The sequence below is a fragment of the Moschus berezovskii genome, chromosome 27 (genome assembly GCF_049115385.1).
Source record: "Moschus berezovskii isolate FMDL1 chromosome 27, NW_MosBer_1.0, whole genome shotgun sequence".
In the NCBI taxonomy this organism is placed as follows: Eukaryota; Metazoa; Chordata; class Mammalia; order Artiodactyla; family Moschidae; genus Moschus; species Moschus berezovskii.
Window position 1 is genome coordinate 16,991,309 of NC_142486.1, and position 26,266 is coordinate 17,017,574.

Here is a 26,266-nt window from a genome sequence, read left to right on the forward strand (position 1 = left end):
ATCCTGGAAATCAACCCACAACACTCATTGCAAGGACTGACGCCGGAGTGGAAGCACCAATACTTTGACCTCCTGATGCGAAGAACCGACTCATTGGAAAAGACCCTGATGCTGGGAGAGATTAAGAGTAGGAGGAGAAGGGAGCAAGAGAGGATGAGATGGTTAGATCACATCACCAACTCAACGGACATGAATTTGAGCAAACTTTGGGAGATAGCGGAGGATAGAGGTTCCTGGGATGCTACAGTTCACGGGGTGCCAAAGAGTCAGACACAGTTTAGCGGCTGAATAACAACAACACCGTCCTGGACTCCTCAGTTATCCAAGTCAATAAATAGTCCCTTTCGCTTAAGTCAGTTTCATCAGCCAGTTGGTGTGGAGATGCTGATAAACATCCTACAACGCACAGGACAACCCCCTACAACTATCTGCCAGGCTGTACCATCTGGAATTTCAGGATCATTTGTAAGCTTTTGAGAGCCTTCACCTTTGGCAATCAGCAGAGACCTGAACTAATATACACCCTGGCCTGTGAGATAGTCTACGCAAAGCTGAAAATCAAAGTACCGCTGGAAATTTAAGAGCTACTATTAGATCCAGAGACATCAAAGGCAAAGAAATGCCACATAAGACAGAGCTTACTTTTGGAAGTCGGGTTAAATTCCAGCACTATGAGGGTGTCTGGGCCCTGGGGAGGGCGTCCTTCTGTCTCCTTGTCCTCGGGAACATCTTTTTGCACTGAGTCCCTTTGGCAAAGACGGGAGTCATCTCTGGGACAGCCCACCAGCATCTGGTCCTCAGGCTCTGGCTCAGAGAGTACATCTTCTTCGATAGAGTCATACTCATCACTGGAACCATCCTTTTCTTTCCTTTGTAGATTGACACTAAGTTCCAGGCTTTTTCTTAGCTCCTGCCAAAAGTCAAGAAGAGAAGGAAAAAATGAAATATGTTCCTTTGAGGAAAAATGCCTTTGAAAATAGATCACAGGAATCAAAGAACTATTTCCATCAAACCAACATTTACTAAAACCGTCTCAACCTATGTGTCATCCTCACTTTGAAGATGAGAAAATAAAGGGGCAACGAGCAACTCCCTTCTGGACTGAGCAACATTTATAGTACTAATTGTGGCTTCACAGGCTGAGGATGCCACTAAATTGTGTGTGTAACAATTTTGACGTGGGGGCTTGTTAAAACAGATGGTGGAGTCCCATCCCCTGAGTTTCTGATTCAGTGGGCCTGGATGGGGCCTGAGAACTTGCATTTCTAACAAGATGCTGCTGGTCCAGGGACCACACCTTGACTACGAAATCCCAAAGGTCTCCAAATGATCCTGATATTCCAGGTGGTAAAATGTCTGGCAGATGGTTGTGGGGGGCTGCCCTGTATACTGAAGGATGTTTAGACGCACCTATAAACATTGTAACATTTAGTTCTTAACTATAGTTGCTTGATATTTTTTGTATGTGTTTAATCTCCATGAGACTGTGGATTTACAATCTTGAGACCAAGCATTAAGATCTCCACGCATTAAGACCTATACTTATGGTGATCAGAAAATTGATCCCTGAAGCCAGGATAATTTGGAAACAGAATAAGGGCATTACTGCCTTTACACTGGGACAGAAGTATACCCTGGACTGTCTGGGGAAACCAGTGTGTTTTGTCAGTCTAGCTGTGCTATCCCTGTAGCCTTTGTCATAATTAACATAGATGTGAGACCATGAGAAACAATTACGTTTACAGTTGACCATAAACTTAAAGAGCTGTGTGGTAGGCTGAATAATGGGGCTTCCCTGATAGCTCAGCTGGTAAAGAATCCACCTGCAATGCAGCAGACCCCAGTTTGATTCCTGGGTCAGGAAGATCCCCTGGGGAAGGGATAGGCTACCCCCTCCAGCATTCTTGCCTGGAGAATCCCATGGACAGAGGAGCCTGGCGGGCTACAGTCCATGGGGAGGCAAAAAGTTGGACAAGACTGAGCGACTATGTACAGCCCAGCACAGGCTGAATAATGACTCCCCAAAGACATTTAAGTCCTTATCCCTGGACCCAGTGAATTTGTGAGGGCTCATGAAGTGAGACCATATAGAAAACTTTGATCATCCTAGAGAAATCATCCTAAAAAGCCCAGTGATAGAAATATGGACATCAAAGATGTTCCTGGTGAGGGTTCAGGAAATAAGGAACATGTTATTGGGAACTAAAGGGCAGAAAATCCTGTTATGTGGCAGCAGAATCTTAGCCAAACTGTGTCCTATAGTTATGTGGTATGTGGAACTTTAAATGATATTTAGCTTGGATATTTAGCTGAAGAGAGTTCCAAGCGAAGAGTTAAAGATACAGTCTGGCCTCTTCTTGCTTACACTAAAATGCTAGAGGAAAGGGACAGACTGAGAGAAGAACTGTTAAGTAAAAAGGAACTGGGATTGGATGGTTTGGGAAGCTCTCAGCCTATCCAGATCACAAAAGACGCTAAAATTAGGAAATTCACTGTTAGAAAGTCCTGGGTATAAGTGGCTGTGGCTCAGATGGTAAAGAATCCACCTGCACTGTGGGAGACCTGGGTTCAATCCCTGGGTTGGAAAGATCCCCTGGTGAAGGGCATGGCAACCCACTCCAGTATTTTTGCCTGGAAAATCGCCATGGGCAGAGGAGCCTGGTGGGCTACAGTCCATGGGGTTGGACGTGACTGAGTGACTGAGCACAGCACTCATGTGCTCAAGAAAGCATGCTCTGGAGAAAACAGGAAGGGTGTGGCTGGACAACCTTTGGCTAAAACCTCAGAAGGATCCACAGTTTAGAGTATTCAATAAAACTGAGGGTTCTCTGAAGAGATGAGACATGTGACTCATGAATCCCCTTAGACAGCTCAGTGGAAGCCAGGAATAGAGATAGGATTATCCAGGAAAGATCTGTGGCGGAGTCTCTCGTGCACTCTCTAGGAGTGAATCCTAGAGATATACACGGGAAATTCACGTGGTTTTTGAGAATGTCATACCAGCAGAAACACTGCCAGCTTGGACTGAATAAGAGGGAGAAGGACAAAATAAAAGAAAGCTGTCAGACTCCCAAAATTCTACAGGCAGGAGACAGGTTGATAAAACTGTGTAGCTGCAAACACACGCTACCCTTCATGGAAGAGGAAGAAGGACTCTCAGGGTGGAGCCATGGGCCCAGAGGGTGCAAACCTGAGCCACAGAGAATGATTCCCATGCCTTGAAACCTAATGGAGTTTGCCCAGTTGGATTTCAAAACTGCTTGGGGTTGGTGACTCTTTTTTTTTTTTCCTTTAATTTTCTGTCTATTGTAACGAGAACATCTGTAATTGTAATACTGTGCCTGAACCACCACTGTATTTCAGATAATTCATTTTCTAGTTTACAAGTTCACAGAGGGAGAGAAATTTTGTTCTAAGAAAAGTAACACTCATAGTCTCACTCCTACACAATTTAGATGTAAATGATGAGATTTGAGAGTTTTGAGATGAGACTTAGAAGATACTTTGGACTTAACCCACTATAATGGGTTGAGACTTTGGGGACCCTTCAGATGGGGGAGCCTGGTGGGCTTCCGTCTATGGGGTCACACAGAGTCGGACACGACTGAAGTGACTTAGCAGCAGCAGCAGCAGTAGCAGCAGCAGCGTGAATCTTTCGGGGCCAGAGGGCAGATTTTTGTGGGCCTCAAAGATGTCCATGTTCTCATCCCCTGGCAAACAGACTTCACAGATGTGATTAAGTTAATGATCCTGAGATAGGGAAGATTATCTTGGATATGCAGGGAGGGTCTATGTAATCTCAAGGGTCCTACTAAGAGGAGGCAGGAAGATCAGCATCAGAAGGAGAAGATATAAGGATGGAAGCAGAGGGTAGGAAGGAGAGCAGAGGCTATACTGCTGGCCCAGAAGGAAGAAAGGGCACAAGCCAAGGAATGTAGGTGGCCTCTAGAAGCTGGAAAAGGCAAGCGAATGGATTCTCCCCTAGAGCTTCCAGAAGGAACATAGGTCTGAGGATGTCTTGACTTTAGACCAGTGAAGCTGAATTTGGACTTCTGAGCTCCATAATTTAAGGTAAACCACCAAGTTTGTGGTAAGTTGTTAACAACAACAATAGGAAACTTTTTATTTTTTTGGCCATGCCGCGAGACTTGAGGGACCTTAGTTTCCCAATCACTTGGCCAGATGGTGGCCTGGTGGCCAGACGGTAAAGAATCCACCTGCAATGCAGGGGACCCGGGTTCCCTCCCTGGGTCGGAAAGATCCCTGGAGAAAGGAATGGCTATCCACTTTAGTATTCTTGCCTGGAGAATTTCTTGGACAGAGGAGCCTGGCGGGCTTCAGTCCATGGGGTCGGGTTGCAAAGAGTCAGACGCGACTGAGTGACTAACACTTTCACTTTTTTACAGTTTTCCCAATCAGGGATCAAGCCCAACCCCTGGGCAGCGAAAGCACCAAGTCCTAACCATTGGACCACCAGGGAATTTCCCAGGACGCTAATACAGCTACCTACCTATTACTCCTCTCTTCCTCCCACCCTGCCCAATGTCAAGTATCAGTGATATTTACTGAACAAATAGAACACTGCCTGGCACATAGTAGATGCTTGACAATTATTTGCTGAATGACTAATTTATGTCAGTTTATGGGTAGGGGTGGAGAGCACCCACCTGCCTAGGAGGTGACATTAGTGATGTGACTCATGGCAAGTAATTTAACTTCCCTGATCTGCATTTTGATATCCCTAAAAATAAGCTAAAAAATCCTGACCTCGCTGAACTGTTTTATTAAAGAAGTGATGTGAACTGTGGATGATTCTGCCCCCCAGGGGATATTTGCCAATGACTGGAGATGTTTTTGGTTGGAACTAGGGGGAGGGAGTGCTAGAGGCAACTGGTAGGTAAAGCTGCTAAACAGGGATGCCGCTAAACAGCCTAGAATGTACAGGACAGTTCCTACAACAAAGAATGATCTGGTCAAATGTCAGTGGTGGTGTGACTGAAAAAGCCTATGTGAAAGGGAGCACGTATTTACCAAAGTCATTTAAAAAGGTAATAACAAGGTCTTCTAATTGAGGGTATTGACATGATCCATGCAACCTGCATGGAAGCCAGACTGAGGTCGTGGCTCATGTCTTCAAAGTCTGATCGTGGTGGACAGTTGGAGGACAAACAGATTTACTGCTCCTCCACAGGGGAACGTGAGTTCCTGGGTGGCCTGCTGTTTAACAGCAAAGGCACTGACTGTAAAGCAGTAACCCTTTACAGCAGAATAATGCTCTGCACTTTACGAAACATTTTCAACTCCTTCTCTCGTTTGATTGTCACAGTAACCCTGCAAGATAGGTGGGTGGGGTGAAAGTTACTCTAACGATAACATGAACTCCTGTTACAATGGGATGAGCAATTGGCTGCTGTTCTTAGCCCACTCTCCTCCCAATCTCAGAAGGGGTCATCTTCAGTTTTATGTTCTGCAGAGGTGAAGGCAAGGCTGAGTGAGAAAACAGAGGGCAAACGCCTTGGGACTTCCCTGGTGGTCCAGTGGCAAAGACTTCCTGCTCCCAAATGCAGGGGGCCTGGGTTCGATCCCTGGTCAGGGAACTAGATCCCACCACATGTTGCAACCAACAGTCTGCATGATACAACTAAAAATCCCACATGCCACAACAAAGATCGAAGATCCCATGTACCACAACTAATATTAAGACCCAGAACAGCCAAACAAACAAATAAGTATTAAAAACAAACAGTGGACAACCCCTCCTTCTGCCTCCCTAGTATTCTCATCCAGTTACGTGGGTCAAAATGATTAAATGGGTGCCAGCAAACTGGGAGATTCCTAGCTGGGGGACTGCTGTGTCTTCCAGGATATCTTGATCAGTCCCAGGGCCCAGAATCCTGCCTACTAATGTCTAAGGCTGAGGAGAGTCATCCATTATCCACTCCCAGTTCCAGGAAATATTTGCTTGGGACATTAGGACTGAGCTTCCCTGGTGGCTCCAACGGTAAAGAATCTGCTTGCAATGCAGGAGACTGGGGTTCAATCCCTGGGTTGGGAAGATACCCTGGAGAAGGAAATGGCAACCCACTCCAGTATTCTTCCCTCGAGAATCCCATGGACAGAGGAGCCTGGTACAGAGTCGGACACGACTGAGCGACTAACCCTTAGGATTCTAGAACCCAAGGCCAGCTGAGCAGGTTCCCTCCAGCCTCTTCGTTGCCTTCACCGGGTGGCAACCTCATAGTTTAAGGGATTGAATTTCTTGAGTCCCTCCAAGTTGGCGAACTGAGGTCTATAACCTTCAAGCAGGTCCAACTTGTCACAATGATTAGACGGCAGAGTCATGACGTGTGCCCTCAAGCCCTGATCCCTGCTCCTTCTAGATCATCCAACTATAAAACAGACTCACTTTCGTGGTCCAACCAAGGGCGAAGAAGATGCGGCCACTATTATCAGCTTTTTATTTTCGCACACAGGCATGCTACACTAAGGGCTGAGGGAATGGTGGGGAGTGAGCAAAGTCAGTGGAAGCGTTAGTCGTTCAGTCATGTCCTGCTGTTTGCAACCCCATGGACTACATGTAGCCTGCTAGGCTCCCCTGTGGATTTCCCAGGCAAGAATACTGGAGTGGGTTGCCATTCCCTTCTCCAGGGGATCTTCCTGACCCAGGGATCGAACCTGGGTCTCTTGCATTGCAGGCAGATTCGTAACCGTCTGAGCCACCAGAGAAGCAAGATGGCAAAGGCTCAGACAATCAACGCATAAAGAAAAAGAAACAGCGGCTACCCTGGTGCTCCCAATGCAGGGGGCCTGGGTTCAATCTCTGGTTAGGGGAACAAGATTCTGCATGTCCCAACTAAAGATTTTTCATGCCACGATGAAGACTGAAGATCCCGTGTGCTATAACTAAGATCTGGCACAGATAGATAAATATATTTTTTAATTAAAAAAATCACTATGGCTCTTGGATGCCATGTGGATTCTGAGAGGTGGGTCAGGATGGATGCAAGGCAGACAGTTGTAGGTAAAGAGGAAGGTGGTGGCAGAAGTGGGGATGGGAGATGCATTTTTGAGAGAGATTTTGGAGGCTGAGATATAGAAGTGCTAACTAGAAACGAACCATGTGCATACCCTTCACTGCCGTCCGTCTAGAAATTTATCCTTCAGCCTTCAGCAGCAAAGACTGTTGAGGTGTCATTTAGAATAGAGAATGATCTGCATATTCATCTGTCAGAGGTGGGTTACATTACTAATAGAGCAGGTGTCCATGGAACCCCAGGCAGCCCTTACAGGGAATGAGGCAGATCTTGTGTGCTTATTCAGAAATAAACAGGTTTAAGTAAAAGAAGCACATTGACAAATGTACCTATAAACCTGATTTTTAAAATAATTATCATATTTGTATGTATGAAAGTGAAAGTGTTAGTCTTTCAGTCGTGTCCAATTCTTTGCGACTCCCTGGACTGTAGCCTGCCAGGGCTTCTCTGTCCATGGGATTCTCCAGGCAAGAAAATACTGGAGTGGGTAGCCTTTCCCTTCTCCAGGGGATCTTCCTGACCCAGGGATTGAACCCTGGTCTCCTGCATTGCAGGTGGATTCTTTACCATCTGAGCCACATACACATAGGCATACAAAAAGCCTGGAAAAATAAACATCAAACTATTAACAACATTCTTCATTGGGGGTGGCATTATGGGAGCTTTGTTTTACTTAAATGTTTTACCTTAAATGGCAATTAATTTTTATTTATATATTTTTGGCTGCACTGGGTCTTTGTTGCTGTGCTCAGGCTTCTCATTGAGGCAGCCTTGCTTGTTGCAGAGCATGCACTCTAGATGTGCGGGCTCAGTAGCTGGTGCTCTCGGGCTAGTTTCCCCGCAGCATGAGGAATCTTCTCGGATCAGGGATCAAACCCATGTCCTCTGCAATGGCAGGTGGATTCTAATTCACTGCACCACCAGGGAAGCCCAGTTTTACTTAATTTTTCATTGTAAGCATTGTTCTCAATTTTATAAATAGAAAAAAAATAGGTATTTACTTTTATGTTTAAATCCTGCTCCTTCCTCCTGAAACTAAATTCCCTATAGGAGTGGTAGGAACAGTGGTGTGGAGGACCCTCAACAGTCAGTTGTCTGAAAAGTCCCTGCTCTCTAGCCCTGGAACATCTTCTCTCCAAAAGAGTGATTCAGAAATGGGTGAGCAGTAGCACTTGACACCATCAGATGATGGAACAGCCTGACTTTCTGTATCCAACTGACAGTTATCCAGATTTGAGAGGAACAGCATCATCAATCTTAACAGGAAGAAAATGCAGGCATGTGGAGTTAGTGATGGACAGGGAGACCTGGCATGCTGCAGTCCATGGAGTTGCAAAGAGCGGACATGACTGAGCGACTGAACTGAACTGAAATATACCACTCATAAGTCCTTCTCAGGAAGAATCTCCAGAGGACAAGCTCCAAACAAAGAAAAGTAAAGTCAAAATAAAGAACATGGGGGGCTTCCCTGGTGGTCCGGTGGTCAAGAATCCGCCTTGCAATGCACAGGACACCAGTTCGATCCCTGGTCAGGGAAGATCCCACATGACTCAGGGCAACTGAGCCTGGGTGCCCATGTTCTAGAGTCTGTGCTCTGCAATAAGAGAAGCCTCTACAGTGAGAGGCCCTCTCACCGCAACTAGAGAGGAGCCCCCACTTGCTGCAACTAGAAAAAGCCCTGGCATAGCAATGAAGACCCAGTGCAGCCAAAAATAAATAAATAAATATATTTTAAAAAGCAACACAGACCAGCAGATGCAGTGATGAAAGGTCTAATAGTGAACACTGATGTTGTTTAGTGATTAAAGAAATACAGGGGACCCTTGAACAACACAAGGGGTTAGGGGTGCTGATCCCCCAAGAGGCTGAAAATCCATGTACTGCTCTCTCTGCCTCAAAAGCAAAGGAATTGATCAATGGCTTGCCCAAGAGCAGGAAGCTGAAGCCGTCTGGATAGATAAGGACTCAAATCCTAGTTCTTTTAATTCCACATATTGTGATCTATAATGGAGCATAAACTCTTCCCTCTACTTACAGATCTATAAGACAAAAATATAAGAACTGTATTTATTAAAAAAAAATTCTGTGTACATGGGAACCCATGCAGTTCAAACCCACGTTGTTTAAAGGTCAACTGTATTAGATAATCACGCGTATGCAGGTCACAAAATGTAACACTCTAAGCCTAAGCTCTTAGCTAAGCTCACAGAACTGGAAGAGTGCAGGCAGTGTGGGTGTACCCTGGCATCATTTTCCATAGCAGATGAGTCCATTCAAATCCATCTTAAGTGGAAACAACAGAGTTTTTTTAAAAAATGGCAACTCTGGCCTCTTAATATTTTGTTCATAATTTATTAAACTGATGGGATATTTTAAGAAATCTTACTTGTGATAAAGAAATCTGAATTTCAATCATCCCTTCTGTTTCAATTTGGTTTTGCTCCTTTTAAACGAACTCAAACGTAAATGCCATAATTGTATTTACTATGTATATACACATATATAGTAAATATATATATATGTATTATACATAAAAGAAGCCTAGATTCTGCATGGCTGCTATCTTCTTCACAAAGGAAAATAACACATTTGCTCACATTGAAAGAGCAAAATTTAGGAACCTAGGCCCTTATAATGCCCATGTGATCGAAAACCATCTGTTCCAGGGGCAAAGGGGAGCTGAACTAAGTAGCCACATTCCCTCGAAAAAGTTATTCAAACCCCTTTCCATCTGGAAAGATGAGGACCTTGGGCTGGTGGCTCTGAAAGCCAACCTGCCGACACTTCAAAGGGATACCAGACTGGGCCATCTACCAGTGGCTTTGAAGCTATCATCCCGGAATGCCTCTGTGAAAACTTACTTCACAGCTTCGCTTCAAAACCTTGTTATATGCAATTTCAATGCTCAGCCCTTAAATGTTCAGTTCAAGCCCTTTCAACAGAAAGCCTTCTGCATGGAGGCCAGCTGCAAACACCATGGGTGGAATGCAGATGATGGGGCGGTATACAAATTGGCCTCCTTGCTGGAGAGCCAGGGAGGAGACGGAGGGAAGGAAGGATGCTGGACCAGTGGCTAAAATGCAGCTGAGGTTTGACGGTCAGTGGATTAGTGCCTGACATTCCTGGTCTTCCCTCTTTTCTGTTGGGTTGGGAAAAGAGCAAATCCAGACAGGTCACCATGACACACGAAATGTCTGCAATAGTAGTGTCTGCGTGCGTGCGTGCTAGGTCACTTCAGTCGTGTTCCACTCTTAGAGATCCCATGGACTGTAGCCAACCAGGCTCCTCTGACCATGGGATTTTTCAGGCAAGAATACTGCGGGTTACCATTTCCTCTTCTGGGGGATCTTCCCTACCCAGGGATCAAACCGGTGTCTCTTACATCTCCTACATTGGCAGGCGGGTTCTTTACCACTAACGCCACCTGGGAAGCCCCTGCAGTAGTAGCAACAGCAACTATAATATCAACAACATCAACCTGCCAGTTACAAACCTTTTGCCACATATCAGGCACCAAGCTAGCCCCTCAGTGAGCCTCAACTCCTTGCAGTCTCCAACCATCCCTGTGTGAGGGTGTCCTTATCTTTTTTTTTTTTAATTTTTGGCCACACTGGGGGGCATGTGGGATCTTAGTTCCCCTAACCAGAGATCAAATCCATGCCCCCTGCAGTGGAAGCAGAGTCTTAACCACTGGACTGCCAGGGAAGTCCTAGGTATCCTTATCTTACAGGCTCAGTTCACTTACGTAGCAGTCCAAGGTCATAAGGCTAGAAAGGGCAGAGCCAGAGGTTTGGATGAAAGATTGTCTGTCTCAAAAGTCCAGCTTTTTCATCCTGTGCCCACATTTATTCCCTGCCTGGCACCAGTGCCTTAGACGCCAGTGGTCTCGAGAGTGAGATGAAAGTCAGGTTCTCTGTGATCATCCATTGGTTTACATGAAATTTATCACATCTGCCTGTAAGAACTTTCGATACAAAGCTGCCATGAGGCCACTACACATGTTAAAGCGTGTGTTTGGTGTTAGTGGATGAAACATTAAATCTGTAACCACAGTAAGAAAGGGGAACAGCTCAGTCTAAGTTCTGGGCGTGGGTTCCGGGCCCGACTCCAGTCGCCCTTTGTCCCCAAGCACGTCTCAAGCCCCCAGCTCACATGTGAGAAAAATTGCCCTGACAATCTGACAAGGTTGTGGAAGTGATGCAATGAGATAATAGCTATGAATTAGTGTTTCATGATTGCTGTAACAGAGGTCTAGATTTTACAGAAAATTTAACATTGAGATGACAGCATATTCTTTTTTCTTTCTCAGACCCTATTGACAATGCCGACAAGAAGATCAGACATTTAGACCATGAAGCCACACTGGATACTTTAAGAGAGTCCTCAAGAGGAAGCCGCAGTCTCTGGGGAAGAGGTCACAGATGCACACTGAACCCCTCATCTCTTATTTGATCGACAACTTTATAAAAATGGAATTCACATGCGCTGTTAGTTGCAATAGTTTCCAGTAACTCCTACTGTTTGATGTGAACCATTTTACAGATATTAACCTGCCTGGAAATGATTTTTACCCCACAGGAAGGGGTTAATTAACTAATCTGTCCTTCCTTTCATTCATCTCTTGTTGAATATATGTGTCCCCATAAGCAGGTCTGATTGCTAAGTGCTAGGGACAGAGTGATGAATAAGACAGTGTCCCTGCTCTCGTGAAATTTATAATCTGGCAACAAAGACAGCTATTCCATAAGAAATTACAAGCATAACAAGTGTCAGGAACCCACGTCTGAGGCTTACCAATCTACACCTCAAGCCTGGCAGCATCTAGACCACAAACTTCCCAGAATTAAGTGACGAGCTCTAATTTCAGGGTCCCTGCTGTGTATTTTTAAATCACATTTCCTTACATTACTTTTCACAGAACTATGGCTAGAAAAATTTGAGTTTTATACCTGAGGGTCAGTTACTGGTGCAATGTTTTTGCTCTTCTGCTACTTTCTTACACCCTTCCAGTCAACCTTGGATTTACTTTCACTGATTTTCATTCAAAGATAAATTGATGTTTGAAGCCCTTCCCCCAGAGTTCTAGTCTCAAATGTCCACTATTATGAAGGGGAGAGCCATCCTCGTCTGAGGGTGTGGAGTGATGTAAAAGAAAGAGCAGAGACTCAGGAAGCAGATGGGCACCATTTCCTGGCTGTGACGCCCTGGGCCAACCCTGTGGTATCAGTGTACTGTGGACGCCTCCCTGAGCCTGCCCAGAGCAGGGGCGGGTGGCTGAAAGATCACGAGAAAGACATTGTATAGCGATGGCGAGATAGAGAGCAAACAAGCCAGAATATTGCTGTAAATTCTGAGGAATTCCTGAAAGCCGAGATTACACTTTGGAAGCAGTAAAAGCAGAGGAAACGACAGACTAAAACAAGGGCAGTAAAATTTTCCATAGAAGGAATTGTGTGTGTGTGTGTGCGTGTGTGTGTGTGCGTGTGCATGTGTGCGCGTGTGCGTGTGCGCGTGTGCGTGTGCGCGTGTGTGCGTGTGCACACAAAGCAAGTCCAGAGTCAAGGTGGAGTGACAGGAAGCCCTGGGGCATTCACAGAGGCCTGTTCTTAGGGCTGCTGGCCCCTCCCCAGCTGTACTAAGTTGAGAGATGTTCACCTGCAGGCTGATGCCTGAATGTGGGCACTGGGGCAGGAAGGCAGGGCAATGCCCCAGGAGGTCCTTGTCCCCAAGGTGGGCTAGGAGCTCCCATTCCGGGAAGGGGAGCTAAGGCACACAGCTTCCAGGAGTGTGTTGTGCCCCAGCCAACATCAGGGTCAGGTTACACCGAATAGAATAGGCAGAAGAAGAAGGATTCTCAGATACAAAGATGAGTAGACAACCAAGAATGACCAAACATTTATCCAAATCCTGAAGAATGGCACAAGATAAAACTTACCGAAAGAACAAACATACAATGAAAGAAAGTTAATAGAGTAAGTAGAGGAAGGGACTTTCCTAGTGGAAAGAACCCGCCTGCCAACGCAGGGAACAGGGGTTCCTTCCCAGGTCTGGGGAGATTTCACGTGTGGCATAGCAGCTACACCCTAGAGCCCATGCTCTGCAACAAGAAAAGCCATCGCAATGAGATGTCTGAACACAACAGAAAGTAGCCCCCACTTGCTGAAAGTAGAGAAAGCAACAAAGACCCAGTGCAGCCAAAAGTAAATTAATTTTTTAAAAAGGAATAGAGGAAGACTTTAGAATACTGAAAATTAATGTCCCTGGAGAGATTGGGGAGGACATTTCGTCCACAAAAAAGAAACAACTAGAGATCTTGGGCTTCCTAGGTGACGCGAGTGGTAAAGAACTTGCCTGCCAATGCAGGAGATGGAAGAGATGTGGGTTTGATTCCTGGGTGGGAAATATCTGCTGGAGGAGGGCACGGCAACCCACTCCAGCACTCTTGCCTGGAGAATCCCTATGGACAGAGGAGCCTGGCAGGCTACAGTCCACAGGGTCGCAAAGAGCTGGACATGACTGATGTGACTTAGCACGCACACAGACATTTTAAGTTTTAATTTTATCATTAACATTTTAAAAAAGAAAAATAGCAGGAAAAGCTATTTAGTGTGCTACAAATTCAAGCCAAACCATTTCATAAGAACACAGTATAAAAAGACAAAAATATGAAAGAAAACTTAGGAGACTTGAAGATCTGGGCCAACATTTATCCAAGAGAAGCTCCAGAGGATAGAACAGAAACAAGGAAAATAGTAACAATAACAACAACAATAATAATAAATGGGCATTTTCCAATGCTAAAGAAAAACACAAGCCTTTAGACTGAGAAGACCCGCCTAGTCCAGACAAGAAGTCAGGATGGCTTTTTCCTTCATAATAGTGGACATTTGAGACTGAACTCTGGGGGAAGGGCTTCATACCTCAATTTATCTTTGAATGAAAATAAGTGAAAGTAAATTCAAGGTTGACTGGGGTGGGGAGTAAGAAAGTAGCAGAAAAGCAAAAACATTGCACCTATAATTGACACTCAGGTATAACTCAAATTTTTCTAGCCATAGTTCTGTGAAAATTGATGTAAGGAAATGTGATTTAAAAATACACAGTAGGGACCCTGAAATTAGAGCTCGTCACTTTATTCTAGGACAAAGAAAACGATACTGATATATTCATGTGGTAAAAGCAACAACCTGTTAGAAAACACCTTGACTCTATAAGCACATGATGACAGAGATTTGAAATATATAAAGCAAAACAGAAAAATATAACGGAAAATTGACAAGTTCACAGAAATCACCCAGATTAAATAGACAAAAATTGAGTAATACTCTATTGCAGTGGTTTGCTAATGAGCATAAGAATTTTCTGGGAGTCCTATTAAAAATACAGATATTGAGCACCCTGCTCCCTTCTAAACTCAGCTCTATATCTTTTAATGGAATATGGGAATTTATTTTCATTTTAGATTAAAAATCTTTTATTTTAAATTTATTTTTAATAAGAAGCTAGTGATTCTGATAAAAAAGTGATCTGGGACTATACTGGAACCTGCATAATTGCCTGGTTAAATAGCACAATTAATAGCTTCCTTAAATCATGAAAACTTTATACCAGAAAGAGAATGATTATTCTTTTGAAATACCACAGAACATTCACAAAAAATGATTTGGTAGACCCACAAAGTCTCTAAAACTTCCAAAACAACAGAAATCAAACAGACCAATCTCTAATCACGACGCAGCAAAATTAGAAACTAACACAGGCAGACAGACAAAAACTCTCTACTTAGAACATTTGTAAAACTCCTCTAAAATAAACTGTAAAAAAACTCTAAAATCACAAACCAATTGGAGTAAATGACAATGAAAACACTTATATACATACAAAATTTATGAGATAAGGGAAAAGCAGTATTCAGAGGAAAATATGTAGCCTTAAAATTGCTGTATTAGAAAATAAGTCTGAAAATAAGTGAATTAAGCATATAAAGTAAGAAGCCAGGTATGGGACGGGGATGGTGGAGAATCAAAGCAATACACTAAAAAGTTTAGGGAAGGAATCAAGATAAAAGTTGAAATGAACTGAAACAGAAAACAATAAATGAACAAATGACAAAATAAAGAAAGCAAGCATGCTCAGTGGAACTGAAAGCTGGGCCTGGCTTGTCTGGGTAGAGAAAGCTTTTCCTATTTTATTCAGTTTACTTCTTAACTGTTTGAATCTTTTCTAATGGGAAATCACTCATATATTAGATGTTACATAAAATGACACAAAATAATATGAAAATACCTAAGAAATTCTAAGTAGGCTATAAATACAAGAAATAAAAAAATATTATTTATTCCAGTATTGATTCAGAGACCGTTTTACATTTTTATGAAGATTGAAAAGGATGCTTTCGGAAGTCAAATACCATTCAGCATCTTCACTTACAGGAATGCGCTGTTGGGTGACAGGATTTCTGTGTCTCTCGGACCTGGACCTGCATTTCATGGATATGTGCGCTTGCTCAGCAGCACTACACATGAATCATTCACGCTCAGCACTGAATTATTTCTGCTCAACTGGCTTTGTGCTGTCTGACCTGCCTTCTCAGGAACCAGTCTAATGCCATCGGCCAGGTGGTCCTTTGGCCTGAGCTACCCAGCTAGGTATCTCTGGGTACATTCATTCAGGACACCATGCCCCTGATGGTTCTGGGTACCAGAGGGGCTAACTCAGGTGCCCCTGGAAAGGACCAAAAACTCAAGAGGGAACAAAACTTTGTCTAAATCACAAGTTACAAGCTGGTGGTCTGTAAACCAAATATGACTGGCAGGCACATTTTGCTTGGTCCACAGAAAATCATGAATCAGTTTTGCTGTTGTTGTTGTTAGTAGCTAAGTCGTGCCTAACTCTTTTGTGACCCCATGGAGTATAGCCCACCAGACTCCTCTGTCCATGAGATTTCCCAGGCAAGAATACTGGAGTGGGTAGCCATTCCCTTCTCCAGGGGATCTTCCCAACCCAGGGATTGAACCCGTGTCGCCTGCATTGCGGGTGGACTCTTTACCACTGAGTCATCAGGTTTCATCACTGAAGCCCTTGTGAATTAGTTACCAACATAAAAATATGGGAGAAAATCACAACACAAACAAGCCTAGACACTTGGCTTCTCTTATAACTAGAAAGGCTGGTGTCACTGGGACCCTATTTCCACATGATGACAAGTCGGCTGAGCTATGTAGAGACCATTCCCTATGTCCCCACTATGCCCTGCCATACCCTGACACCCAAGCCAAGTGCTGTCCTTCTTCCCCCCAACCCCTGCCAACGAGTCACTCATGTCACTTAAAATATTCATTTTAATTAGCACCATCTGCCAGAAATCCCAATATTTCAGAATCCAAGCTACATCTCCCAAAATGACTCTTCTACCCCAAGCAGCACAAAAAATCTTTTGTCAGATTATGTGTCCTGATTCATAGTTTGGAAAATACTGTCACCATAATTACAACTTAGCGGCGTGATGACTGAACTCAGCTATGTGTGGGCTGGCCAGGGGGCCTAATCAACATCTCTGCCACGCTGGCTCATTGATTCAATCAATCAATTACTCAATTCACTTGCTTTACAAAGATTTGCAAACTAACTCTAGGCCAGGCACTGTTCTAGGGACCAGAGACACAGTAGGCAATGAGACAGCACAGGTCTCTGCCAAACTGAAACTTAGATCTGGGGTGGGGGAAGGGTGTTGCAAGCCCGAAATGTGTAACTTGCAAACAGCCTTCAGAAATAGTCCTGAGATGAGAGGGGGCTCCATGAACTATTATGTATCCTCTGCAAAATCCTTTGGATTTTGGCATACAGGAACATCTATAAACTCCCCCTGGGATTTATGATTTCTGAGCTGACAGGCCCAGAAAATACCTAAACTACTCCTTTTTGTCAGAGGAGGAAATGGGGCTCCAAAAGGGTGTAACTTAGCCAAGGCCCTCTAGAATTTATAGAAAAGCCCAAACTACCCTCTCCGGACTTGCTGAGTCTAGTCTTTCTCTTTTTCCTTCCTAAAATAGGAGCCACAAACTCCCACATCTTCAGAAGATGTACTGTTATGTGAAATAGTAATGGGAGCCTTGGTATTAGACAATATAGAGTGGTGAGGGCAACATAGACCAGGGCAAACTGAAGGGTTCAGGCTCAGAATAAAAGTTTTCTAATTTAAAATAAAACAGCAACAAGGAAGATTACAGTACAACACCAGGCCAGCCATTGAACACGCTTGCATGTTGAAGCTAGCTCTTGAGGTCACATGTCCAAGCCCTTCCATTTGGATACATTTTCCATTTATCCATACCTATCTACCCTTCCTGGGTTTCCCTATTGGCTCAGTAGTAAAGAACTCTCATGCCAATGCAGGAGATGTGGGTTTGATCCCTGGGCCAGGAAGATCTACCAGAGAAGGAAAGGGCAACCCTATTCTTGCCTAAAAGATTCCATGGACAGAGGAGCCTGGCAGGCTACTGGGATTACGAGTCTGACACAATTTAGTGGCTGAGCACCCATGCATCTACCCTTATCTTGAATTTGAGCACAGTTTTTTCCAAGTCATAACTGATTAAAATATCAATAACCTCAGATATGCAGATGACACCACCCTTATGCAGAAATCGAAAAGGAACTGAAGAGCCTCTTGATGAAAGTGAAAGAGGAGAGTGAAAAACCTGGCTTAAAACTCAACATTCAAAAAACTAAAATCATGGCGTCCGGTCCCATCACTTCATGGCAAATAGACGGGGAAACAATGGAAACAGTGACAGACTTTATTTACTTGGGCTCCAAAATTACTGCAGATGGTAACTGCAGCCATGAAATTAAAAGACGCTTGCTCCTTGGAAGAAAAGCTATAACAAACGTAGACAGCATATTAAAAAGCAGAGCTATTACTTTGCCGACAAAGGTCCGTCTAGTCAAAGTTATGGCTTTTCCAGTAGTCATGTATGGATATGAGAGCTGGACCAAAAAGAAAGTTGAGACCCGAAGGACTGATGCTTTTGAACTGTGGTGTTGGAGAAGACTCTTGAGAGTCCCTTGGTCTGCAAGGAGATCCAACCAGTCCAACCTAAAGGAAATCAGTCCTGAAGATTCATTGGAAGGACTGATGCTGAAGCTGAAACTCCAGTACTTTGGCCACCTGATGCGAAGAGCTGACTCATTGGAAAAGACCCTGATGCTGGGGAAAATGGAAGGCAGGAGGAGAAATGGATGACAGAGGATGAGATGGTTGGATGGCATCACCAACTCAATGGACATGAGCTTGAGCAAACTCTGGGAGGTAATGAAGGACAGGGAAGCCTGGTGTGCTGCAGTCCGTGGAGTCGCAGAGTCAGAGAGTACTGAGTGACTGAACTGAACTGAACAACAACAACAAATCCTCTCTTACATGCCCCTATTTTTTATGAATTGTTTTTTCTCAAGCTTGAGACATCTTTTGAACGTGTGACATGTTTTGAATGTGACCAAGGTGAGAAAACCAAATATGAGGGGTGCATATTCATTGTCTTAATATAATAATGCCTTAATAACACAAGTTTTCTGTCTCGCTGAAATTCACCTCTTTAAATAACCTAAATAATTTAGTCAAAAACCTAAATAAAATAATTTTATATTAAAACACTTCTAAAATAGTTTGACTTCCTTGTCTTCTTAAAAAGAGTATGTATGGTAAACATAATTTAGTCTTTTACAATATGTATGGTCGATATTCTGGATAGAAATTGATCTATAACACAGGAGATACTGCCAGGAGCTATTATGCTTTCGCATCGTTCATTTATTAAGTGACATCCTCTCCTGACTGAGTTCGCAGAAGTGCAGGATGTGGTTTGAAGACAAGGGCAGAGCCCCTCCCATCCTTTTCTGGCTTTTGTGAACCTATGGAATTTTGTGGTTGCTGTTTTATTTTTTATCTTTACAGTTATTTTAATTTTATATGATGTAGAGGAATTTTAACTTCCAATTTTAACATTTCTTTCTTTTAGAGCCCCCAAATCCAAGCCACAAACTTCAAATGACATCAAAAACCCTTCCATTTGAACCCCTTCCATGTGAAGTTGACTCTAATCTTCGGTCCTGAATATTCTGAAATCAGTCTTGAATATTCACTGGGAGGACTGATGCTGAAGCTGAAACGCCAATCCTTTGGCCACCTGATGCGAAGAACTGACTCACTGGAAAAGACCCTGATCCTGGGAAGGATGGAAGGCAAGAGAAGAGGGCGACAGAGGATGACATGGTTGGATGGCATCACTGACTCAATGGACATGAGTTTGAGTAAACTCCAGGAACTGGTGATGGACAGGGAGGCCTGGCGTGCTGCAGTCCATGGGGTCACAAAGAGTCGGACACGACTGAGCGACTGAACTGAACTGGACCGATCTTCAGACCTTCTGATTCAGAATCCCCAGGAGTTCGTCTGTTGAAAACTATGTGACCACCCATAAACAAGTCTCTTAGCTTAACAAACAGACCTAATACATGCATCTTAAACAAATATGCTTAGTGACTCCTGTGCCTGTCAAATGTTAGGGTCCACGGCTCTCTCTCTTTTCCTTATAATGGTGGTTCTCAAAGTGAAGTGAAAGTGAAAGTCACTCAGTCGTGTCTGACTCTGCGATAACATGGACTGTAGTCCATGGAAATCTCCAGGCCAGAATACTGGAGTGGGTAGCCTTTCCCTTCTCCAGGGGATCTTCCCAACCCAGGGACAGAACCCAGGTCTCCTGCATTGCAGGCGGATTCTTTACCAGCTGAGCCACAAGGGAAGCCGGGTTCTCAACTATTATGTAATCGTGTGGGGAGCCTAAAAAGAGGAATCTTGTTTGAGCCTAAATAGGATCAGAATCAAAACCTTTGGATGATGGAACCTGGGCATGTGTGCTTATTTTATTCAGTTAGCTTTTTACTTTGTATTTTGAACTAATTGCAGACAATACCAAGCTATCTCGTGTCCCCTTCATCCAGTTTCCCCCATAGTAACATCTCATATAATGGTAGCACAATCTAGAAACTGACTCAATACAATCCTAATTAAAAAAAAAAACAAAAACCTAGGTCTCAGTTTTTCACTTTTTTTCTATTTCTTTCTTTGCTGATGCTTAGCTCTATTGAAGCAGCTTACCTCCTCCTTAATGACATAGCTTCTTAAAAACTTAGTTTGAAAAAATGTAAAACCCACAGAAAATTTATCAGCATAGTGTAATAGAAGGGTGCAATGAATACCCAAATACCCAGCACCTACATTCATCAACTCTTCACCAGTTCTCTGAGACCGGAGAACAAGGACCTTTTACATTACCACAATACAAGTATCGAATTCAGGAAATTTAACATCAACACAATATTATTTTCTATCATGGTTACAGTATTATATAATATGGTTAATTTTTAAATTTCATTAATTTCCCCAAACTGTACTTAAACCACTTGCCCCTCCCCTCAAGATTTCACATTACAGAACTGTGATCTCTCTTGAGCCTCCTTTAACCTGGAACAGCCTTTCTCTGTCTGTTAATGAAACTGACATTTCTGAAGACTCCAGGCCAGTTGTTTTATAGACTGTCCCTCAATTTGGCTTTGTCTGGTTGTATCCCCATTGGATTTCACTTTTGAAAAACATTTTTCATCAATGTTCCCAGCCTTGGGTTCAGTGGGGAAGTGTTTGGCAGAGGAGAGGTCTTCTCTATCATTGTTTAAAACGTAACTGATGGATGGCCACCTCTCAACACCTTCCTCCCAGGCAGAGCATCAGTAATATTCATAATAGACCCTGCCCCTACGGAGACCTGGGCCCTTTCAGAAGCAAAAACAACGTAATGTGATTCCTGGCTTGTGATTGCTAATTTCATGGAACAAGGAGTCAGGGCTTCCAGTCTGGGCTTCTCTGAGACTTGGACAAGTGACCTCATTTCTCATGTCTGTTTTCCTCGAACTATAAAAGGAGAATGAAACTACCTAGCACTTAACTCACAGCATTAATGAAAGCAGTGATGGATGATTTATTCTCCATTCAGTACTGGTCACTGAGTAAGTGCTCATTTAATGTGAGCTTTCACTATCATTCAAGAAAACGACGAAAGTGAGGCGGATGACCCTAGAGTCTGTCACACAGAGTGAAGTCAGTCAGAAAGAGAAAAGCAGAAGAGCCTATATTAATGCATATGTATATATAAGGAGTCTAGAAAAATGGTATAGATGAGCCTATTTGCAGGGCAGGAATAGAGGCACAGATGTGAAGGACAGACTTGTGGACGCGGCAGGGGAAGGAGCGGGGTGGGGGGCTGAATTGAGAGAGTAGGCACTGATATATATACCCAACCACGTGTAAGACGGATACGTAGCGGGGAGCTGCTGTACAGCACAGGGAGCTCAGCTCTGTGCTGAGATGACTTGGACGGGTCAGGTCAGGGGTAGGAGGGAGGCTCCAGAGGGAGTGGATATATGTATACGTGTGGCCGGTTCACTATGTTGTACAGCAGAGGCTAACACAACACTGTAAAGCAATTACAGTCCAATTTTAAAAAAGCAAAGCAAAGCACGGTATCAAGTCAAGTTCTCTCATGTGTGGTTTGAAACCTGGTGGGTGGACCAGAGGTGTTTTTTTTTTTTTTACATCCAATCCTGTTGTGATCTGTGCTGTGTTCCCAGGTGTAAATGGAGATTCTCCCATGGGGGTCTATGGCCCAGCTATTTTAGTGCAGAGAAGACCCTGACCGCTGGCAGTTAGGATCTGAAAGTCCATCTTACCATTACATCCTGAATAGTTAAGAGGATCCTTTCTCTGTCCGCACTGCTTGGAGGGTCGGGTCCTTTTGCGTTCGGAAGGGAGAAATTAAAATCACAGGGCGTGGTGCTGGTGGGAGATTTGGTATCCTAAGGACAAGCAGAAAGAACTGGGCGTGGTAAAAGCAACTTACCTCCCTGGAGATGAACGGGGTCCTCTTGCTCCTCTGTTGGTCTCCGTGCCTCCCCCCATTCATTCTCACTCTTCAAGTTCATCTGCTGGAACTCACCCCTGCTTTGCCAACATCACTTCAAGACACAGCTATTAAGTGGACCAGGATCCAGACTCGGGACCACCAACAACCCGAGCCACTGGGTTCAGATGTCTGAGTGATATGGCCCCAGTATGTTGTTGCCTAAAAACTGTGGGATTATCAAAGAGCCTAGATGGTATAATCCCATTTATGTGAAAATAACAATAAAAAAGAAAGAAAAAAAAAAGGCACTTGCTTAAAGGTTATTTATATGGTAATCTAAAACTGCAGAAGTTCCCAAGCTCGAGAACTGCCCTAAAAAAAAAAAAAAATCCCTCCTTAAGTCTCACCGTTGAAATTAATGGAGGGTGACTGAAGGGATTTACTGAAGAGCCCTGCTCGGGACAGAGTGAGACAGGTGTGTCACTGGGGGGTGCTCCACCAGTGGGGGAAATACCACAATCTACACAGCACCAGCAGGTGGGTGAGATGTCATGGGCCGCAGCAGAGTCCATACGTGGCAGCCCTCCTGGTGGCACATGGGTTGGCACGGGTCTCTAGGTGTCAGCAATGACTTCAAAGCCCTGAATCGTAATTGTGGGCTAATATCTAATTCACGCCACTCCAGGAGCTACACGATGGAAAGAAAAACTCAAGAAGGCTTTCTGGAAGTTGCCACAGTGGGCAAACCTTCCCATTACCTGTCATGCTCTCAGGGACTGACAAGATAACTAACCGCAGGAAACACCACTCACTGGGACTAGTCCAGGACCAGAACATTTCTGATCAACTATCTCAAGTTGGATATAACTGATACATACTTTCAAGGAATATAATGCATATATGCAATTTTCAGTCTGCATAGCCACGTACCTACCTATTCACAGGAATAGTCTCCAGGGCGGTGGGATTATGAGAGGACTTTTATTTTTAAAAGTCTTTGCATCATTTTGGATTTTTAATATTGATCATGCATTATCAGGGGAAAAAGGATAATTTAATCATAGAAAACAATATGTACTTTCATTCCTGGTCCTTAAACGGAGCCAAAGGCATTTCGATGGAGACTTATTAACTGTTCCAACACACACCCCAAAGAGAGCCAACGTGACCAGGATCGGGCACTTGAGCAGAACGCTCGGGAAAGAAAAGGAGGTGCCCTCCTTCCCCTGGAGTTGTTAAGCTGCTCAAAACCCTACAATGGCTCCTCCTCTGACTCACAGTAGAGTCCCTCAATCTTGAGCACAGCTCTCAAAGCCCGGTGTCATCTGAGCCTTGGCTCTATCTCTGGCCTCACCCCTTCTTCCTCGCCCTCTTGCAGGCTCAGCTCCGGCCACACCAGCCTCTGTGCTGCCTTCCCTCCTTGGGGCCTCTGTGCCCGCTGCCCGCTGTGTGTAGAAGCTCTGCTCCACCTGCTCACTCGCTGGCTTCCTCGAGGGCTCTGGTCACACAGCACCTCATCAAGGGCAAGCCCCCTCCTCCCACGTAACATGGCCACCTCTGCCCACTTCCTCCAGCTCCTCACTCTGCCCTAGTGTTAAAAAGTGTTAGTTGGTAAGCCGTGTCCGACTTTGTGACCCCCATGGACTAGCCCGCCAGGCTCCTCTGTCCTTGGGTTTTTCCAGGCAAATATACTGGAGTGGGTTGCCATTCCCTTCTCCAGGGGATCTTCCCAACCCAGTGCTCGAATCCAGGTCTCCTGTATTGCAGGCAGAGGAATATTCTTTACTGTCTAAGCCACTAGGGAAGCCCTACTCTGCCCAGTGGCGTACAGTATACTTGTCTGCTTTATCTCCAGCATCTAGATGGTCCCTCAGACAGGGTGGGGACCATGGTACATGAAACGCACACTTGTCTAAGGGGACAGCTACCCCCTAGCTCCACGCATGGCTGTTATCAAAGAATGTGATTCTCAAATCTTTCGATTTTTCAAGAAAAGCCCCCAGTGCACCTTGACACGGAGTCTCCTGATTCTTAAATGTCAGCTAGTAATTCACATCTTTCTAAAAAGCACAGTCAACGGAGGAGGGGGGGTGGAGGCCAACAGAACATGCTTGCACATGCCCAACCAGTGAACTCAGAGCACCGAGAAATTGAAGTTCACTAAGGATCTGATGGAAGGCGAAAAGGCTGGTGTGTTTCAACAGTGAAGGTCAGATGAAAAGTACACACGCGGACAGCAATTCCTTTTGCTCCACTTCAGGCTGCGCTTGCAAACAGTGTGAGAGGGACTGAGTCTATTTAGCCAGGCGTTTTTTTTTTTCTCCCTTTCCCTGTTCAGATTGCATCTCTTAAGGCTTCTGCCTTTGCTGAAAACTGGCGTGGCCATTTTACTCTCACTTAGGAGGAAAATAACTCCAAGGGGAAATTGACTGTGAAGCCTCACAGAGTGCCCCCTCAAGATGGGGAGAAAAAGGGAAGGAGGAAATACAATCAAGCACTCACGGTGGAAAAAATTAAGTGTGGGCGAGTGGGGTGATGCTGCTCCAGAGCAGGCGCACCCAGGAATGTTAATGGAGCTTAATAGCTTGTGAGGGACAGGCTGCCTGGTGTTGCAGGGAGCTTGGGAGCTTGCAAAGGAAGGAATAAATGTTCATTTAACGGGGTAGGGGTGGCGGTGGGGGGTACCAAATGGCCAAAGGAAGAGAGAGGATTAAAATGCTTGAAGGGCACACAGGCATTCTAAGACAGGGCGGGGCTTGGTTTCAAACCAGTCTCCCCAATGAAGGGAAGCTGAAGGCTGTTAGCACAGACTCCTCCTGAGCAGGTAACCTTTCGGTTGATTCAAAAGCAAGTGTGTGTGTGTGTGTGTGTGTGTGTGTTGTGTGTTTTGTGGGGGAGGTGGGTGTTGAAGGCAACAAAGTCCACAGTTTTGCCCGCTGCAAAATCCCATTTCTATGGACTGTTTACGGAGACAAGGTCATTGGGTCCTTCCATAGAAAAGAACATTTTTTTTTTTTATCCAGGAAGAACAAAAATTTGCAATTAACGTTCAGATTTTCTGCAGCCGGAATGTGAAACAAAGTGATCCCTTGCTCCTTCATTGTCCTTCCTTGACGAGCAAAGAAGGGAAGACCAACATGCAACGGTGATCAGAGGAATGTTTCCAGGGTGACATTCCTGTCTCCTTTGTGAGTCATTTTCATTCCAGAGAAGCAGGTTTCAGGTACAGAAGCGGTGGGAAGAAGGAAGAGTCTGTCCTGGGGAGGCTGTGGAATCTGCGGCTTGGGTCCACGGCTGAACAATCTCATTCTCAGCAAATGGGGCAGGACTGGCTCAGCAGCTTGACTGCCTCCTCTCCAAAATTCAGCTTGTATATAACCGTGGCGATAATCTGCACACTCATCCTAATTGCAGAATCGATGCCCTTGAAACGAAACCCCGTCCTGCATCCCCGCCCCCACCCTGCTCACTGTGCTCACTGTCCAGTTGGCCCCCTGCTCCTCTGACCTCATCACTTCCTAACTCCCCTTTGCTCACATCATGCCTGCATCGTGCGCCTTGAACAAACCCAGCCTCAGGTCCCCTGTGCCTGCTGTTCCCTCTGCCTGGAATGCTCTTCCCCAGCCGGCGCTGTCTTAGCCATCAAGTTTCAGCTGAAATGTCACACCTGAGAGAAGCGCTCCTTCCCTTTCTATCATCTAATGTTCCCTCTTGCCCACTCTGTCCCATCTCCCCTTTCTGGGTTGTTTTTTTTCCCCCTAGAACACAGTATTTATTTCTTGATTTTCTTCTTTTTTTAAATTTTGTATTTCACTTTTAATTTTTACTTTGCATGTCTTGAAAGGTTGCTGAGTTTTTTATTTTATTCTTCATTGTCTGTCTCTCCCTCTGGAACATAAGTTGCTTAAGAATAGGAGCCTTGTCAGTTTTGTTCTTTTCTGTGTCTCTGATGCCCAGGATTGAGCTTCACGCTCAAAAGACGGTACCCAACAAATGCATGGTGAAAGGGAGACTGGGATTTACTGTCTCAATTCCAAGGATTTCAGAAACAAAATGACAATTGGAGGAAGGGAAGGGAAACACCGCAGGGGTCAACCTTGTCAGCTGCTGCATGGCCAGGGACTCTGAGCTACAGCTACACATGGGCCTCTGGGTGTTTCCATGTGTGTGGTTCTGCTGGCCTGGGGGTGGGGGTGGCAGGGGGTTGGATATTCAAAATATTTAACAGCAGGTGCATGCATACAGGGTTTCTCAGGTGGCTCTAGGAGTAAAGAAACT

The 26,266-nt window shown here is 44.6% G+C and overlaps 1 protein-coding gene across 5 annotated transcripts in view; it reads right to left on the minus strand.

The window, feature by feature from the left end:
- KATNIP (katanin interacting protein) overlaps window positions 1-26,266 on the minus strand; it is a 231,358-nt gene that overhangs the window by 119,709 nt on the left and 85,383 nt on the right. For all 5 annotated transcript variants that reach the window (XM_088832877.1, XM_088832876.1, XM_055409734.2 and 2 more), the window contains 2 exons: window positions 21,816-21,941; window positions 643-910 (listed from right to left, as the gene is read on the minus strand). In XM_088832877.1, coding sequence (XP_088689003.1) covers window positions 643-910; window positions 21,816-21,941 — 394 coding nt within the window. The remainder of the gene's footprint in view (window positions 1-642; window positions 911-21,815; window positions 21,942-26,266) is intronic.